The sequence below is a fragment of the Mytilus edulis genome, chromosome 6 (genome assembly GCF_963676685.1).
Source record: "Mytilus edulis chromosome 6, xbMytEdul2.2, whole genome shotgun sequence".
Taxonomy (NCBI): domain Eukaryota; kingdom Metazoa; phylum Mollusca; class Bivalvia; order Mytilida; family Mytilidae; genus Mytilus; species Mytilus edulis.
The window spans coordinates 87615325-87633172 of record NC_092349.1 but is presented as its reverse complement, the minus strand read 5'-3'; the positions used below and the strand labels follow the sequence as shown (position 1 = coordinate 87633172).

The 17848-nt window shown below is 32.6% G+C and overlaps 1 protein-coding gene across 1 annotated transcript; it reads right to left on the bottom strand.

The window, feature by feature from the left end:
• Window positions 1–1643: 1643 nt before the first annotated feature.
• On the bottom strand, window positions 1644–16353 carry LOC139526724 (uncharacterized). Its single transcript, XM_071321888.1, has 5 exons — window positions 16281–16353; window positions 13784–14047; window positions 12156–12416; window positions 2958–3221; window positions 1644–1714 (listed from the first exon to the last, which is right to left on the bottom strand). The coding sequence occupies exons 1-5, from the start codon at window positions 16351–16353 to the stop codon at window positions 1644–1646; spliced, it is 933 nt and encodes a 310-aa protein (XP_071177989.1).
• Between the last annotated feature and the right edge of the window lie 1495 nt (window positions 16354–17848).

Below are 17848 nucleotides of genomic sequence, written 5' to 3'. Positions count from 1 at the left end.
TGCTATTTGATAAAGGACTTCCCGTTTCTAATTTTTGTTCCGGTTCGGCAATTTCTGTTGGCTTATTTTTTAAAGGAATCTGCAGAGGTTGTCAATTACTTCTGGTGTAGACACGTTTCTGTGTATATGTTGCTTTGAATAGGTTTGTACCTGTAAGTTAACTGTCGAATATTTTTTCGATTTAAAAAAAACAACACTTCTGTACCACAGGAACAATGAAGCCAAGTGTGTCAACATTCTATTATTATAATTATTGATAATTAGTTCTCAGCCTGATCATGTATGAAATATTAGTCAATCAACGCAAAGTACTAGTAATCGAAATAGAATTAATACCAGGTTATATAAGGAACTCAAAAGAACAACCTTCTGTTACCAGTGTTGGGTATGGTTTTGTCAATATAGAAAGGAAAACAACTGCACAACACTTACCCCCTCCCTAAACAACAAAGGTTGTAATTCCGGATCTCTGAAAGGGCTGGCAGATCCTACTTTAGGTCAAATGGCCATGATTAAAAGGTTAACCAAACATCATTGTGTGCCTGCCTAAAGCTGGGCTAAATCAGGTATGCGTTGTTCTATTGGGTTTTTTATTTGAGTGTATATAATATTGTTTGACATTTTGGTAGTGCTTGTTGGTTTATTATGTTAAAAAGTCCATTACGTACTAGCGAAAACGAATTTGGCTGCATCTTGTGTCCCGCACGATCTGGCTATGTAGTTTGTTTAAAATAAATGAATAAAAATGTTATTACTTTAATTTTGTGCGTTTGAATCGCTTTTCGGTATTTATCTTTATTCCACTAAAATCTCTTTTGAACAATTGATTTCAATAAAATAAACTCGTGTCACCTCACTAAAGCATTTTATTGAGACTTGTCATTAATTATACTCCCTGAAGGTTCATGCTTAAAAAAGATGAAATTCGTCCACTTAATTACAAAAAAAAAACCCGACTACATGTAGCTATACTATAATTTAATTACCTGATTCGTGAAGGTTGTTAATTAGATGTCCATAAACTTCCACTTCACAAATGACTAAGTATAACATATCACGGCGTTTAATCCTGACATATCTTCCTTTAGTCTTAGGAGGGCAGGTAACTGTGATTCTCTGACTTTCTGATTCCTGGTAGTGACAATTAATTTTACATCCGTCCTCCAAATTATTCCAAGGATTATATGAACATGTGGGCATCATAATTTCTACATCAAAGTTAGCGAGATTAGACTGATCATGATTAGCTGGGAATAAAATAGATATCATGATTGAGTACGTGATTAATATTGAGTACATAGTTGTAATTGAAATGTTACGATATGATTTTCTCATTACTATTTAGATATTCACACAAGGATATGGACTTTTGTTAATGTTTTGGAATTTCGAATAGTTTTGCATCGAACATGACGGGTGATACAATTCTTGTCGAAATAGTTACCTGGCGAAGTTAAATAAACTCATCATAGATACAAGGATAAAATTTTATGTGTACGCCAGACGCTCGTTTCGTATACAAAAGACTCATCAGCATGATCAGTGACGCTCGAATCCAAAAAAAGTGAGAAGGCAAAAAAAGTACGAAGTTGAAGAGGATTGAGGACCAAAATTTGTCACTATTAATATTGTTAAATATTTGTTCAATTACTCTTCTGTTCAAATGTTAATCCTTCTGTGTATCCGGTCCAGTAGCCAGTACCATGATACTGTCCTGTAGGATTTTGTTTCATTTTATGTTTTGTGTTTGTGTATAACTCTGATTCCATGGCCGAATTGGTTGGTTTTATTTGTTTTTATCCGCTCGTCAAGCATCACTAGAACTACTAAAATTGTCGAGATGAGAATCTTGTGTGGTACAATTTGTTCTATTAATCAATCACCTTCATGTTATCGTCTTTATTCGACTTATGATTTACTCAGATCAAAACAGCAGTATAAACATCAAACAGAGTTATGTATATAAAACTTTATTCAAAACCTTATCAAATATTTAAACATCATATTGAACATTTAACAATATGTATCAAATAGGTAAAGAGGTGATACAATCGTGTTTAAAATATTACAATTTAATAAAAGTATAGTAATGGTAGTTTTCAAGCAAACAGTATTTTAAATGAGAACCCGGAGTGATTTCCCTTGCAAACGTTATGTATTTTTCGAGAAAATAATAAAAAAGTAACGATTATGCGTGAGCCCTTTTCAAATAACTAAATTATATGTGGATATCTGATTTGAACATTTAAAAGTCAACAATACTGGTAAGAACATACTTTCAGTAAGACTTATTGAAAATGAGTATTTAGGCAGTCGTTATTTTTAAAATGTTAGAGAAGCTCTCCTATTTTGGAATGTCCTTATTATAAATATATCATTCTCACATTTTTCTGACTTTAAAATATACTTGTTTGTAGTATTTGAGCAGAGGATGTTATGTTAGTTTAAATATCAGAATTCGGTAATCTCATTAAGCTCAATAAGCGATCTCGTATTGCCACTTATGAATATCACATGGGTAAATTCTCTTCCTTTTACATGAATAAGCCTATTTACCGAGGTTGTAATAACATGAGCAACACAATGGGTGCCACATGTGGAACAGGATCTGCTTACCCTTTCAGAGCACCTGATATTACCCGAGCTTTTTTGTGTTGTTTGTGTTGCTTATTCTTTAGGTTTCTATGGTGTGTATTGAGTGTTATCATTTGTCTGTTTGTCTTTTTCTTTTTTAGCCATGACTTTGTTAGTGTATTTTCGATATGTGAGTTTGACTGTCCCTGTGGTATCTTACGCCCTCTTTTATGAGCATACTATCTAAAGATGCTATTTGATTTCGGAGTCTTTGCTTATGCGTTTCACGTATTCACAACTTGAACAAGACATAAACATGCACATATGAAATTAATATTACGTGCTTTATTGTAAAGTCAATCTGAGAACAGAAAAACACTTACTGCAACAATCTGTACGTCCAAAAATATCTACAGAAATAATGGCATAAACATCCTGAAGGTCAACTGCCCACCATGACAGCTGATTATCAACACTGTCTGAATGCGCGCAGACAAAATCCCAATTATCCACTATATCTGAGTAGTCTCCATCAACGGCGTATGTAGAGTTACAACAGTTATAACTCTTCCCTTGCTTAATGTTTGGATCATATGTAGAAGACAGCTTTGTAGGTTTCTTTAATGCAATATTTGCATTCGCATAAACTTAAATATACAAATAAATTAATTAATTAAAAGCGCTTAATAGTATACTAGAATAACCAAAGCAAATTCAAAGAGTGTGAAAAGACAAATTACAAAAATTCCAAACTCCAAGGAAATTGCAAACAGGATTGATTTAGAAAATAATGCATTAAATATGGGTTCACAGTTAGCTGAACCTCTAATTGGTACGACAAAAGAATAAAAATTCCATTACATGGCAAACAGTGTGTGAACACAACAACCAGACATAATAGATCCAACAAAGGTAACAATAGGGGTAAAGCAGTCAACATGGTGTTTTAAACTCTATACTTTTGTAATATTGTGTCACGCAAAAAAGTATATTACCAAATATGTGTTACTTGTAAACAGTAAATAATAATTTATACAGAAAATACAAAAAGCGTATAACACGTAATTAAGACGAGAACCTTTCAACGGGCAGTGCAAATATGATATGTACGCATAGCAGTAGAAAAACGGTGATGGTTAAAACTAAGATTAGCATTCTGTAATTGAGATCTTTAGTTGTTGTGTTTTATATAGGCATTTATTGCATACCAGAATCCTTCAAAAGATAATTCAACTTGCATCATGCGATCGGATTCCTTTGGATATATATTTTGCCTCATGGTATGTTTGACAACAAGTTTGGTCTTGATTTTAAGATATTGCATGTTATATGCATCGAAAATGAATATACTGATATTTCACGGTTTAACCAAATGCATTAAATAATTAATAGACTCATAATCGAAAACAGCACAGTAGGGAAAAAGGTCGTACAAAATAAAATTGTCTTATGATTTTCAAACAACTTCTGGAAATGTAGTATGATAATCGATCATTTATTTCATGCAAAGCCGAAACACCCCTCTACTGTTATCTGTATATAATAAGTTATATAGATAAAGCTAAGAATATCAACGTAATCGAGGAGAATTGGACGATGTGTGAACAAAATAAAATCTTATTTATAACATAAATAATGTATCTTATGCTAGCTAAATATTATAAACCTGGTATATTGAACTCAATTATAAACCTAAATGGGTAAATAACCTCATTCAAATGTATTGCTTTTGAGGTTTCAAAGAATATTGTATCCACATAAAATCTCGTATTTACTGTATGTTCTGCATATATATGTAGATACAGAAGCATGATATAACTTTAATGATAAACTACCGAAACAGAATATTGTCATCCTATAAAATATGTGAACATCATAAATATGATACATTACCCCCTATAACATCATTAGATATATCAATCCAAGAGCATTTCTGCCTAACATGGTTCCTTGCTGAATCCAATGCATAGTAGACAATAAATACGTCCAACAGAATAAATGCAGTCAATGTATAATTATTTTTCAATTAGTTCCGTTGATTTACAGCGCTTGTCAGCTTTTATTGATTTCCATTTTTTTTAACTTGACTTTGAGTTTTTGTTCTTTTTTTTCAAACTTCTTACTTTTGATTGGTTGTAAAATGTAAAATTTATGACCGCATTATTTAACGTATTCTTTATCATTTACAACTTTATATGGATTTCAATAATGACTTTGTGAATTCATCATTTATTCTGTTTGACAAAATAATTTTTAGTTTTAGAGGAATTATAAAAAGCGTTAAGAAGACTATACGATTATGATTTGTAATGTACTAGTCACGGCAATTTGCAGCTACTAAAAAGAATTTAATTTCTGATAGATTTCAGCCAATTAAAAAACGTCAAGCTGTAAAATAATCATACAATATTAATGCTAAACTGATGTATTAAATCATATCTTTTATTTCAAAGTCAAACTTAGTTTTTCACTTTTTTCTAAATTGCTATCCCGGGAATTGTTTTTGAAACATGAAAGGAAATAAAGTTTCATAGAAATCATGTTTCGCAAGATCTTCATAACAATCATAACAAACACACAGGCTAAAAGAGAATACCTAAATATGTTGACATACAAGATTAATTTCTGACAGTATGCAACGTATCATGGAAGCAGATAAAAAGAAAGAAACTTTTAAAAAAAATCTTGCTTGATGTTTTTTTCTGTCAATTGTTTGGATAATTGTCAAAAAAAAATAGCTTGCGGTCATATTTCTTTTTTTTATTTTACTTTTTTTTTTTACAGGTGATGCATATTATAATGCATTATATGTGGGAGACAAAAGATATAAAAGGAAAAAGCAATCATAAGACATACAACAATACACAAACCACAACATAGAAATCAAGAGATGGAGCAACACGAACTTCACCAAAATCAGGGATCGATCTGAGGTGCTCAGGAAGGGAATGTAGATCTTTCCACTTGTAGCAAAAGAGAGGCGAATGGAACATAGGAAAATTCAAACTCATACGTTGACATATATACTGATACAGCAATGGCTTAAAAAGAGAAAAATCAACAGACAAACAATTGTACATGTACACAATGCATCTAGTCCTGAAATCTGTATTGAAATAATAATCTTATGAAGTTATTACGAAAAAAGCAAACATATTATTAAGTCAAGTTGTATGTAGCAACTCCGTATTTTTTTCAATGGCTTGGATACAAATGCTCTAGTTGTAAAATATAAAGTATGAAACTCACTTCGATTCTGCTTTAATGATAATATTTGCAAAGACATTGCACACAAATTGAGAGAATAGTGCTTTGAAATGCCTTTCAGATGAGCCGTACAACACAAGAACTCGAAACACTAAAGACACCAATCGAAAAACAGGTATAATGTCATTTTGTTTTGTTTTCTTTGGTTACATCTTCTGACTTCAGTCTCGGACTTCTCTTGATTTGTATTTTAATGTGCGTATTGTTATGCGTTTACTTTTCTGCATTGGCTAGAGGTATAGGGGAGGGTTGAGATCTCACAAACATGTTTCACCCCGCCGCATTTTTGCGCCTGTCCCAAGTCAGGAGCCTCTGGCCTTTGTTAGTCTTGTATTATTTTAACTTTTAGTTTCTTGTGTTCAATTTGGAGTTTAGTATGGTGTTCATTATCACTGAACCAGTATATGTTTGTTCTGTTAAATTGTTCCTTTTAAAATTGTTAAACGATGATGACTGATGTACCCATTGACTCTTATAATTATTGTGTCTGTTTATTTAATGCATCAATGTAAAAATATCGGAAATTGATGAGACTGTCATTAAAGTGAGAGGGTTAACGCTATAGAACCAGGTTTAATCCACCATTTTCTACATTTGAAAATGCCTGTACCAAGTCAGGAATATGACAGTTCTTGTCCATTCGTTTTTGATGCGTTTTGTTATTTGATTTTGCCATGTGATTATGCACTTTCCCAATTGATCTTCCTCTAAGTTTAGTATTTTTGTGATTTTACTTTTTAGGGGCCAACTGAAGGACGCCTCCGGGTGCGAGAATTTCTCGTTGCATTGAAGACCTGTTGGTGACCTTCTGTTGTTGTCTGCTCTATGGTCGGGTTGTTGTCTCTTTGGCACATTCCCCATTTCCATTCTCAATTTTATGCTCATAAATTGCGCTGAAAATCATTGTCTGCTGATTAAAGTTAGCAATGGTTTAATGTGTCCTCTATATCAAAGGAAATTGTTACAATAACAAAAATCTAAAGTTTTTTGCAAGACAGACATGTTCACTTTATATCATCCAATTGACAAAATAAAGGGTTTTGGTTATCAAGAGACAGTAGGAAATGTTTAAATGATTTTCAAACAATGACAAAGATAATTGTTATTGTAACGAAACGAAATATACAGATTAGAATGGTTATATTAAGGTATGTTTCCACGTGTACACAAAGGCTTACACTGGCCTTGTGTTTTTAAATGATTATTTTACAGATGGTATACAGAATCAATGGAATAAAATTAATGACAGATATATATCACCTTTGTAAATTGTCTTGACAATGGTTTTTCTATGTTGTGATTTTACACAATTGTTTTAGATAGAGTGAATGTGTGGTACCATTAAAACGTTAAAACCATCTGCAATTGTTTTTACCTGTCAGGAATCAGATATTCAGTAGTTGTCGTGTGTTGATGTGGTTCTGATCGTTTCTTGTTTCTCGTTTTTTATAATGATAAGACCGTTGGCTTTGCCTTTTGAATGGTTTTACACTAATATTTTGTGTGGCCCTTTTTTTAGCTTGCTGTTCGGTTTGAGTCAAAGCTCTGTGTTGACGACCGTACTATGACCTATAATGGTTCACTTTTATAAATTGAGACTTGGATGGAGCGTTGTCTCATTAGCACTCATATCACATCTTATATCTGAATAATAGGTACAAATATATATTGTTGATGGCAGCCAATCTCAAATACAGACACAAACCAAACAGTAAACAACTTACAAAACAATCTAATTTTAATTTATTTCTATATATTTATTATGAACAACGAAACATTATTCATTTGTACTGATAAACAAAATGTTTTAGTTTCGTGTCCTTTTAAAACCATCAATTTAATTTATTAAATATGTTAAATAAAAAACGATCGCATGGATTTAATATAATTGCAACAATTTGTGAGCAAAACAAACATACATAATATATGTAGTACGCAAAATTGTTAAAACTGACCATAGGACATAACACAATGGTAGGATGTATAAATACCGAGCCACGTCAAAATAAGTTTTTAGCAGTAAAAGAAAAATACATAGAACAATATGATACGTTATTAAAATGATAATAAGTATCTATACTTCAAGACCATCATGTTGTACTTGTGCAGTTGATACAGAATATTTGTCAACAATGCATTGATATCTAGTTTAAAGTGATTCATGCTGATTATGAAGTAAGTTAATGAAAAAAGCATTATACGAACATTGAAAATATCCTTTTTTTCCCCAAATATTCAAGGATTCTTGTTAATAAGAAAGAATGCGTAAATTAGTCATTGATTGTGATTGAAACAAAATATTTTACCAAAGACCATTATTGGGGCAAGAAGTTTGAATATATGAATATTTAATCAAATGATAACGAAAAAACACGAAATTTAAATTCAAATAAAATTGGAAAGGAAATGAGGAATGTGTCAAAGCGACAACAACCTGACCATTGAGCAGACAACAGCCGAAGGCCAACAATGGGTCTTCAATGTAGCGAGAAACTCCCGCACCCGGAGGCGTCCTTCTGCTGGACCCTTAAAAATATGTATACTAGTTCAGTGATAATGGACGTCATACTAAACTCCAAATTATACACGAGAAACTAAAATCAAAAATCATACAAGACTAACAAAGGCCACAGGCTCCTGACTTGGGACAGGCGCAAAATTGCGGCGGGGTTAAACATGTTTATGAGAACTAAACCCTCCCCTATTACTCTAGCCAATGTAGAAAAGTAAACGCATAACAATACCCACATTAAAATTCAGATCAAGAGAAGTCCGAGTCTGGTGTCAGAATAGGAAACAAAAGAAAATAAACAAAATGACAATAATACATAAATAACAGACTACTAGCAGTTAACTGACATGCCAGCTCCAGACCTCAATTAAACTGATTGAAAGATTATGTCTTCATCATATGAATATCAGGCACAATCCTTCCCGTTAGGGGTTAAATATCATACTATCATAAAATATATGAGAAGAACATAACCCGTGTCATGCAAACAACTGTTTTTTTTTTAAATAAATGTGTCTAGTTCCGATGCAAAGACCCTATAAAGTGAATCCATATTAAAGCCAAAATATGCAATCTTTAATGAACTGACAACAGTATCGTAACTATATTCCTTCTCAATAAGCCTGTTTAAAGGTTTTGTAAGCTTTTGAGGTGAATACTGACATTTTTGTGCTTTATAAAGAATATTACCATAAAAGATTGGATGTGAAATGCCTGGGCTTGAAGTCATAAAACTTTGCTCAGTGCTCGGAGCACAAAAATCGTGCTTAAAACATGAAATCCAGCATTATGATTGGTTATATTTGGAGTACGAGTACTAAAAACTAACTCGAAAGTTTTATGACCAAGAGGCCAGAACGAATAAGATGTCTGCATGTTGAGTTATATTTATGAATTAATTCCGTATACCAATGACAAAATTTAGTAAATGTTTTGACCTTGTATATATACATGTAGTTTATCTACTTAGATTTGCGTCATTTAGGTGAGACGACATCAATGTCAAAATCGATTTTCCTTTGAAATATTTCTTTCATATCACTTTACGGTGTCTGGTCGAGTTTTGTATCGAAATATTCACTTTAAAATTCTAAGACATTGTAAGGTATTGGATTTCAGGATCCTATATATAACTCGAAAATATAGTTGGCTTTTACAGAAAAGTTATATCCAGGCGGACAAAATAATAAATGCGGCGATTAAAAGTCGTCATTTGCGAAAGAATTTGGCGAAAGAAATATATATAACTATTTGTTTTCATCCATCTTGTTTATTTACTTTTTTGTGGGGTTCTCAGACTTAACTTATCAGACATTACTTGGAATTCACCTATAACTCGTTAAGAATTTGACAGAAAATCAATAATCAGCTGATTGCATTTTATATCTATCGACAACAAAGGACTAATTAATAAAGGTGATGATTGTTTGACAAAATGATATGGTTAAATGGCGTCCGTAACTTGTCACATAAATGATTTATTAACCACTTTGCGACGTGTTTGACGTCTCCCCTTCTTCTTTTAATCCAGAAAAGGAAACTGTTGTTATGACAAACATGTTCAAAAGCAAGAAAAATCGCCGATTTAAAACGTTATCCTTTGACTTTGATATAGATAATTGATTTCCAAGAGTACTTCAAAGTCGTTTGAATGACACGACGTGTTTCAAGCATAGTTTTACGTCTCATTTTTTTTTCATTTACGATCATGTTCTAGAAAAGAAATTGTAGTTATGATGAAATATATGCAATTTTGAGAGTAACTTTAAATAAGGAGCCAATGATAAAAGCTTTTGTTTTATTTTAAAAACATCTTCTTTTTCTTTTGATGAAACATTCCCAAAAGAACTGTACATCTTTCTGGTATTATATGTTCAAAACATGTCCAAGACTTTAGTTTTATTCGAGGACTTGTATCTTCTTTATTATTAAATAGAAAAGTTGTTCAAAGCATAATGAATTTTCACCCTTTTAAGTTAAAAAAGAAGTTCTTTTTAATTCATAACAATGTAGACTATGAGATAAGTTTGAGAGAATAATCATAGACAACAATGGGGCAATATCATCTTATTTAGGGCGGGGGGAGGGGTGGTTGTTCGAAAAAAGGAAAATTTAAACGAAAAATATATTCATGTTTCTTGGCGAATACAAATAATAAAGTGGCTGGTTATATCCACACTGAAGATATAGTATTATTTTATCAGTTATACTGTAAAAGATTGTTGTACGGTAAAATATTGTTGTACTGTAAAAGATTGTTGTACTATAAAAGATTGTTGTACTGTAAAAGATTGTTGTACTGTAACAGATTGTTGTACTGTGACAGATTGTTGTACTGTAACAAATTGTTGTACTGTGACAGATTGTTGTACTGTAACAGATTGTTATTAACAAGAGTTGTCATTACTTGATGATTCTGTACTTCATTATTTATGTATTACATAAACAAGTCATTGTCTCCACTCAAAAATCCTATTGAATAAAAAATACCCGTTTGTCATTGTCTGCATACAAAGATGACTGAGTTGCATTCGTGCATTCTCCTTTCAGTGTACATACTTTTCGGTTCTTGTCATACTCTGCAGCAACACAACCAGTCTTTGTGATGCAGGTACATGTACACTGGATATTGCTTTTTGCTACAAATGTTCCTATAACAGGTCCGACGTATCCGTACCCGATCTTTCCACATGAATATGTCATTACAGTACCTGCTAAACCATAAGTAGAAAAGAGATTGCTTGTTTAATTATTTACAATAGTATGCATATTATTTGTTTACGGGTTTACTTCATCATTTAAGTCATTTATTTTCGATTCATTTACTTGATTTGAGATTTGATTTTGCTATTTGATAATGGACTTTCCGATGTTGGTTTATTTTTTACAGGAATCTGCAGCGGTTGTCAATTACTTCTGGTGTATATACATTTCTGTGTATATGTTGCTTTGAATAAGTTTGTACATGTAAGTTAACTGTCGATTTTTTTCGATTTAAAAAAAACCACTTCTGTACCACAGGAACAATGAAGCCAACGGTGTCAACATTCTATTATTATAATTATTGATAATTAGTTCTCAGCCTGATCATGTATGAAATATTAGTCAATCAACGCAAAGTACTAGTATTCGAAATAGAATTAATACCTATATAAGGAACTCAAAAGAACAACCTTCTGTTATCAGTGTTGGGTATGGTTTTGTCAATATAGAAAGGAAAACAACTGCACAACACTTACCCCCTCCCTAAACAACAAAGGTTGTAATTCCGGATCTCTGAAAGGGCTGGTAGATCCTACTTTAGATCAGATGGCCATGATTAAATGATTAATCAAACATCATTGTGTGCCTGCCTAAAGCTGGGCTAAATCAGGCATGTGTTGTTCTATTCGGTTTTTTATTTGAGTGTATATAATATTTTTTGACATTTTGGTAGTGGTTGTTGGTATGTTTTGTTAAAAATTCCATTACATACTAGCGAAAACGAATTTGGCTGCATCATGTGTCTCGCACGATCTGGCTATGTAGTTTGTTTAAAATAAATGAATAAAAATGTTATTACTTTAATTTTGTGCGTTTTAATCGCTTTTCGGTATTTATCTTTATTTTACTAAAATCTCTTTTGAACAATTGATTTAAAAATTGTACAATAAATCAAACTCGTGTCACCTCACTAAAACATTTTATTGAGACTTGTCATTAAATATACACCCTGAAGGTACATGCTTAAAGAAGATGAAATTCGTCCACTTAATTACCAAAAAAAAAAAGATAACATGTAGTTATACATTAATTTAATTACCTGATTCGTGAAGGTTGTTTATTAGATGTCCATAAACTTCCACTTCACAAATGACTAAGTATAACATATCACGGCGTTTAATCCTGACATATCTTCCTTTAGTCTTAGGAGGGCAGGTAACCGTGATTCTCTGACTTTCTGATGCCTGGTAGTGACAATTAATTTTACATCCGTCCTCCAAATTATTCCAAGGATTATATGAACATGTGGGCATCATAATTTCTACATCAAAGTTAGCGAGATTAGACTGATCATGATTAGCTGGGAATAAAATAGAAATCATGATTGAGTACGTGATTAATATTGAGTACATAATTGTAATTGAAATGTTATGATACGATTTTCTCATTACTATTTAGATATTCACACAAGGATATGGACTTTTGTTAATGTTTTGGAATTTCGAATAGTTTTGCATCGAACATGACGGGTGATACAATTCTTGTCGAAATAGTTACCTGGCGAAGTTAAATAAACTCATCATAGATACAAGGATAAAATTTTATGTTTACGCCAGACGCTCGTTTCGTATACAAAAGACTCATCAGCATGATCAGTGACGCTCGAATCCAAAACAGTGAAAAGGCCAAAAAAAAGTACGAAGTTGAAGAGCATTGAGGACCAAAATTTGGTCACTATTCATATTATTACTAATATTTGTTCAATTACTCTTCTGTTCAAATGTTAATCCTTATGTATACCCGGTCCAGTAGCCAGTACCAGGATACTGTCCTGTCTTATAAGGATTTTGTTTCATTTCATGTATCGTGTTTGTGTATAACTCTGATTCAAACCGGAGTGATTTCCCTTGCAAACGTTATGTGTTTTTTCGAGAAAATAATAAAAAAGTAACGATTATACGTGAGCCCTTTTCAAATAACTAAATTATATGTGGATATCTGATTTGAACATTTAAAAGTCAACAATACTGGTAAGAACATACTTTCAGTAAGAATTATTGAAAATGAGTATTTTATTAGGCAGTCGTTATTTTTTAAATGTTAAAGAAGCTCTCCTATTTTGGAATGTCCTAATTATAGATAGATCATTCTCACATTTATCTGACTTTAACATATATTTGTTTGTAATATTTGAGCACAGATGTTATGTTAATAGTATAAATATCAGAATTCGGAAATCTCATTAAGCTCAATAAGCGATCACGTATTGCCACTTATGAATATCACATGGGTAAATTCCCTTCCTTTTACATGAATTAGACTATTTACCGGGGTTGTAATAACATGAGCAACACAACGGGTGCCACATGTGGAACAGGATCTGCTTACCATTTCAGAGCACCTGAGATCACCCCAGCTTTTTGTGTGGTTTGTGTTGCTTATTCTTTAGTTTTCTATGGTGTGTATTGTGTTTTATTATTTATCTGTTTTTTTTTTCATTTTTAGCCATGGCTTTGTTAGTTTATTTTCGATCTGTGAGTTTGACTGTCCCTGTGGTATCTTTCGCCGACTTTTATGAGCATACTTTATAAAGATTGTATTTGATTTCGGAATTTATGCTTATGCTTTTCACGTATTCACAACTTGAACAAGATATAAACATGCACACGTGAAATTAATATTACGTGCTTTATTGTAAAGTCAATCTGAGAACTGAAAAACACTTACTGCAACAATCTGTACGTCCAAAAATATCTACAGCAATAATGGCATAAACATCCTGAAGATCAACTGCCCACCATGACAGCTGGTTATCAACACTGTCTGAATGCGCGCAGACAAAATCCCCATTACCCACCATATCTGAGTAGTCTCCATCAACGGCGTATGTAGAGTTACAACAGTTATAACTCCTCCCTTGCTTAATGTTTGGATCATATGTAGAAGACAGCTTTGTAGGTTTCTTTAATGCAATATTTGCATTCGCATTAACTTAAATATATAAATAGATTAAATAATTAAAAGCGCGTAACAGTATACTAGAATAACCAAAGCAAATTCAAAGAGTGTGAAAAGACAAATTACAAAAATTCCAAACTCCAAGGAAATTGCAAACAGGATTGAAAATAGAACAGTAGAAAATGGTGCATTAAATATGTGTTCACAGCTAGCTGAACCTCTAATTGGTACGACAGAAGGATAAATATTCCATTACATGGCAAACAGTGTGTGAACACAACAACCAGACGTAATAGGTCCAACAAAGGTAAGAAAAATAGGGGTAAAGCAGTCAACATGGTGTTTTAAACTCAATACTTTTGTAATACTGTGTCACGCAAAAAAGTTTATTACCAAATATGTGTTACTTGTAAACAGTAATAATTTATACAGAAAAATACAAAAAGCATAACACGTAATTAAGACGAGAACCATTTAACGGGCACTGCAAATATGATATATACGCATAGCAGTTTTATATAGGCATTTATTGTAAACCAGAATCCTTCAAAAGATAATTCAACTTGCATCATGCGATCGGATTCCTTTGGATATATAATATTTGCCTCATGGTATGTTTTACAACAAGTTTCTTCTTAATTTTAAGTATTGCATGTTATATGCATCGAAATTGGATATACTGATATTTCAAGGTTTAACCAAATGCATTAAATACTTAACAGCCTCATAATCAAAAACAGCACAGTAAGGAAAAAGGTCGTACAAAATAAAATTGTGTTATGATTTTCAAACAACTTCTGGAAATGTAGTATGATAATGGATCATTTATTTCAAGCAAAGCTGAAACACCCTTCCACTGTTACCTTTATATAATAAGTTATATAGGTAAAGCTAAGAATATCAACGTAATCGAGGAGAATTGGACAATGTGTGAACAAAATAAAATCTTATTTAAAACATAAATAATGTATCTTATGCTAGCTAAATATTATAAACCTGGTAAATTCAGGGCCGTAACTACCTATGAGGCAGGGGAGGCAACTGCCTCCCCTGAATTTTCTACACCAAATTTTTTTTTGAAGTAAAAAAATAAAATATTGACAATATGTACACGAAGAACTTGAATTTATATTATAAACAACACAAGTTAACAGTTTTAACAGTGTTATCATGATACGTAATATCTGTAATGACATTTCGGATTTTTGATCGAAAGTAAACCGTTTCAGTATTTGTTTTATTTTCAGTTTTTTCGTGTGGCCGTCCGTCTGTTATTCAGTATTGAGGGGGTCAGTATTCGTATGAGAAAACACATGAAACTTTGCTTTCGATAATTTTGAATAAAAACTTAACTATTCACTTTTAGTTGGGGGCTCAATTATTTAAGCAGAGGAAGTTCCTTTTGTATTGTGAACACTCTCATTCGTTGTACCAGGGACTTTCTATACTAAGTATATACTAGACTAGTATGGAAAGTCCCTGGTTGTAGTTATATACATGTCTGTTCAGCTTTCAACAATATTGAAATTCAAGATCCTCGATAAAAAAAAATATCTTGCGTTTATAATTTTGCTTTATATGTTTTTTTGAACTTACCAGTTTCTAAAAAAAATATCTTTAAATACAGAAAATACAGATAATAATTGTTTGCATGAAAATTGCTCCAAGGATACAGCAAAACTGATCTTTCTTAAAGTAAGGAAATCGAAGGAAAACGGGTAATTTTAGCCTCATCCTTTGAGAAAAAATCCACGGTCACAATATATTTAATGTTAACAATTATAGGTAAAAGTACAGCCTTCAAGACGGAGCTAGCCTTGGCTCACCCGAACAGTAATCTCAGCTTGTTTTTGCATAAAAGTTGCTTCCAGGTTCAAGCAATACTGATGTTTCTTAAAGTAAGGAAATCGGGTAATTTTTAGCCAATGACTTCTAGAGAAAAAAAATCGGCGGGGGCTGCGCCCCTACACCCTATCAAAGGGGGCTCAATCGGCGGCCCCAAACCCCTGCCTCCCCTGAATTCGAACCCTAGTTACGGCCCTGAAATTAAACTCAATTATAAACCTAAATGGGTAAATAACCTCATTCAAATGTATTCGCTTGTGAGGTTTCTAAGAATATTGTATCCACATAAAATCTCGTATTTACTGTATGTTCTGCATATATATGTAGGTACAGAAGCATGATATAACTTTAATGATAAACTACCGAAACAGAATATTGTCATCCTATAAAATGTATGAAAATCATAAATATGATACATTACCCCACAACATCATTAGATATATCAATCCAAGAGCATTTCTGCCTAACATGGTTCCTTGCTGAATCCAATGCATAGTAGACAATAAATACGTCCAACAGAATAAATGCAGTCAATGTATAGATATTTTTCAATTAGTTCCGTTGATTTACAGCGCTTGTCAGCTTTTATTGATTTCCATTTTTTTTAACTTGACTTTGAGTTTTTGTTCTTTTTTTTCAAACTTCTTACTTTTGATTGGTTGTAAAATGTAAAATTTATGACCGCATTATTGAACGTATTCTTTATCATTTACAACTGTTTATGGATTTCAATAATGACTTTGTGAATTCATCATTTATTCTATTTGACAAAATAATTTTTCGTTTTAGAGGAATTATAAAAAGCGTTAAGAAGACTGTACGATTGATGATATGTAATGTACTAGTCACGGCAATTTGCAGTTACTAAAAAGAATTTAATTTCTGATAAATTTCAGCCAATTAAAAAACGTCAAGCTGTAAAAGATGGACGAAAGATACCAAAGGGACAGTCAAACTCATAAATCTAAAACAAACTGACAACGCCATGGCTAAAAATGAAAAAGACAAACAGAAAAACAATAATACACATGACACAACATAGAAAACTAAAGAATAAACAACACGAACCCCACCAAAAACTAGGTGTGATCTCAGGTGCTCCGGAAGGGTAAGCAGATCCTCCTCCACATGTGGCACCCATCGTGTTGCTTATGTGATTACAAATCCGGTAAATAATGTTTGTAAGGACACTAATGTAGTTTGGGTATCCAATACAGTGATGGAAGATCCAGTTCTTCATCTTTGGTTGAAATACCAAAGGAACAAAGCACAGACCTATGATTATCCAAGATTTCCTCTTTGGTAAGTGTCGTGAGGGTATATGTTGAGTTTCCATGTGAATTGTCTATACCTAATTCGTTTATCAAGCAATTAATGTAGTGACTTTTACAGACAAAAACGATGTTATTTGGGGCTTTGTCTGCGGGGACAACAACATATTTATCATGGAGGTCGGATAAGTGTTTAGCAACATTTGGATCTTTAAAGATTGACGTAGCATGGGCATTGATGGACCTATTCAGTTTCTTGATTCTGATTTGTATTAACGACCTCAATCGAGGAGTCGAGTCGAAAATATTCATCACATTCAACGAGTTACACGAAGGACTAGATAGAATACCTATACCATCAATTTTGTCATTGCAGCCATACGGTGTTGCAGTTCCCAATTGTCTAATCCAGTAGTCTTCTTTTTGTCTACGGAGAGTCGTTGAAAGATTAGGATTGTTAGAGCTATGGTATATCTTTTCGATAATGCGAACTGTCATAGAAACGATGGAATGATCGGGCTGATTGAAATGCTGGTATAGAATGTCGTTAGCATTGAGGTTAATGTCTGATCTATGGCCGCACATACGTTTGTTTAGCCTTCCTTTCGTTTCACCGACGTATACCAATCCGCAAAGGTTGCACTCTAATCCGTAGACGACATTTATCGATTTACAATTCAGATCATCGTAACTTCTGGTAAAATATGACTTCTTGGTC

What these genes read in the sequence shown, in the direction of transcription:
- LOC139526724 (XM_071321888.1), bottom strand. Translation starts at nt 16,353, where the DNA reads ATGCATTGGATTCAGCAAGGAACCATGTTAGGCAGAAATGCTCTTGGA. An exon ending in TGGACGTACAGATTGTTGCA is followed by an intron (nt 12,417 to 13,783) that starts GTAAGTGTTTTT and finishes TTTTATTCCCAG; the next exon opens with CTAATCATGATCAGTCTAAT. An exon ending in TGGACGTACAGATTGTTGCA is followed by an intron (nt 1,715 to 2,957) that starts GTAAGTGTTTTT and finishes AAAATCCTACAG; the next exon opens with GACAGTATCATGGTACTGGC.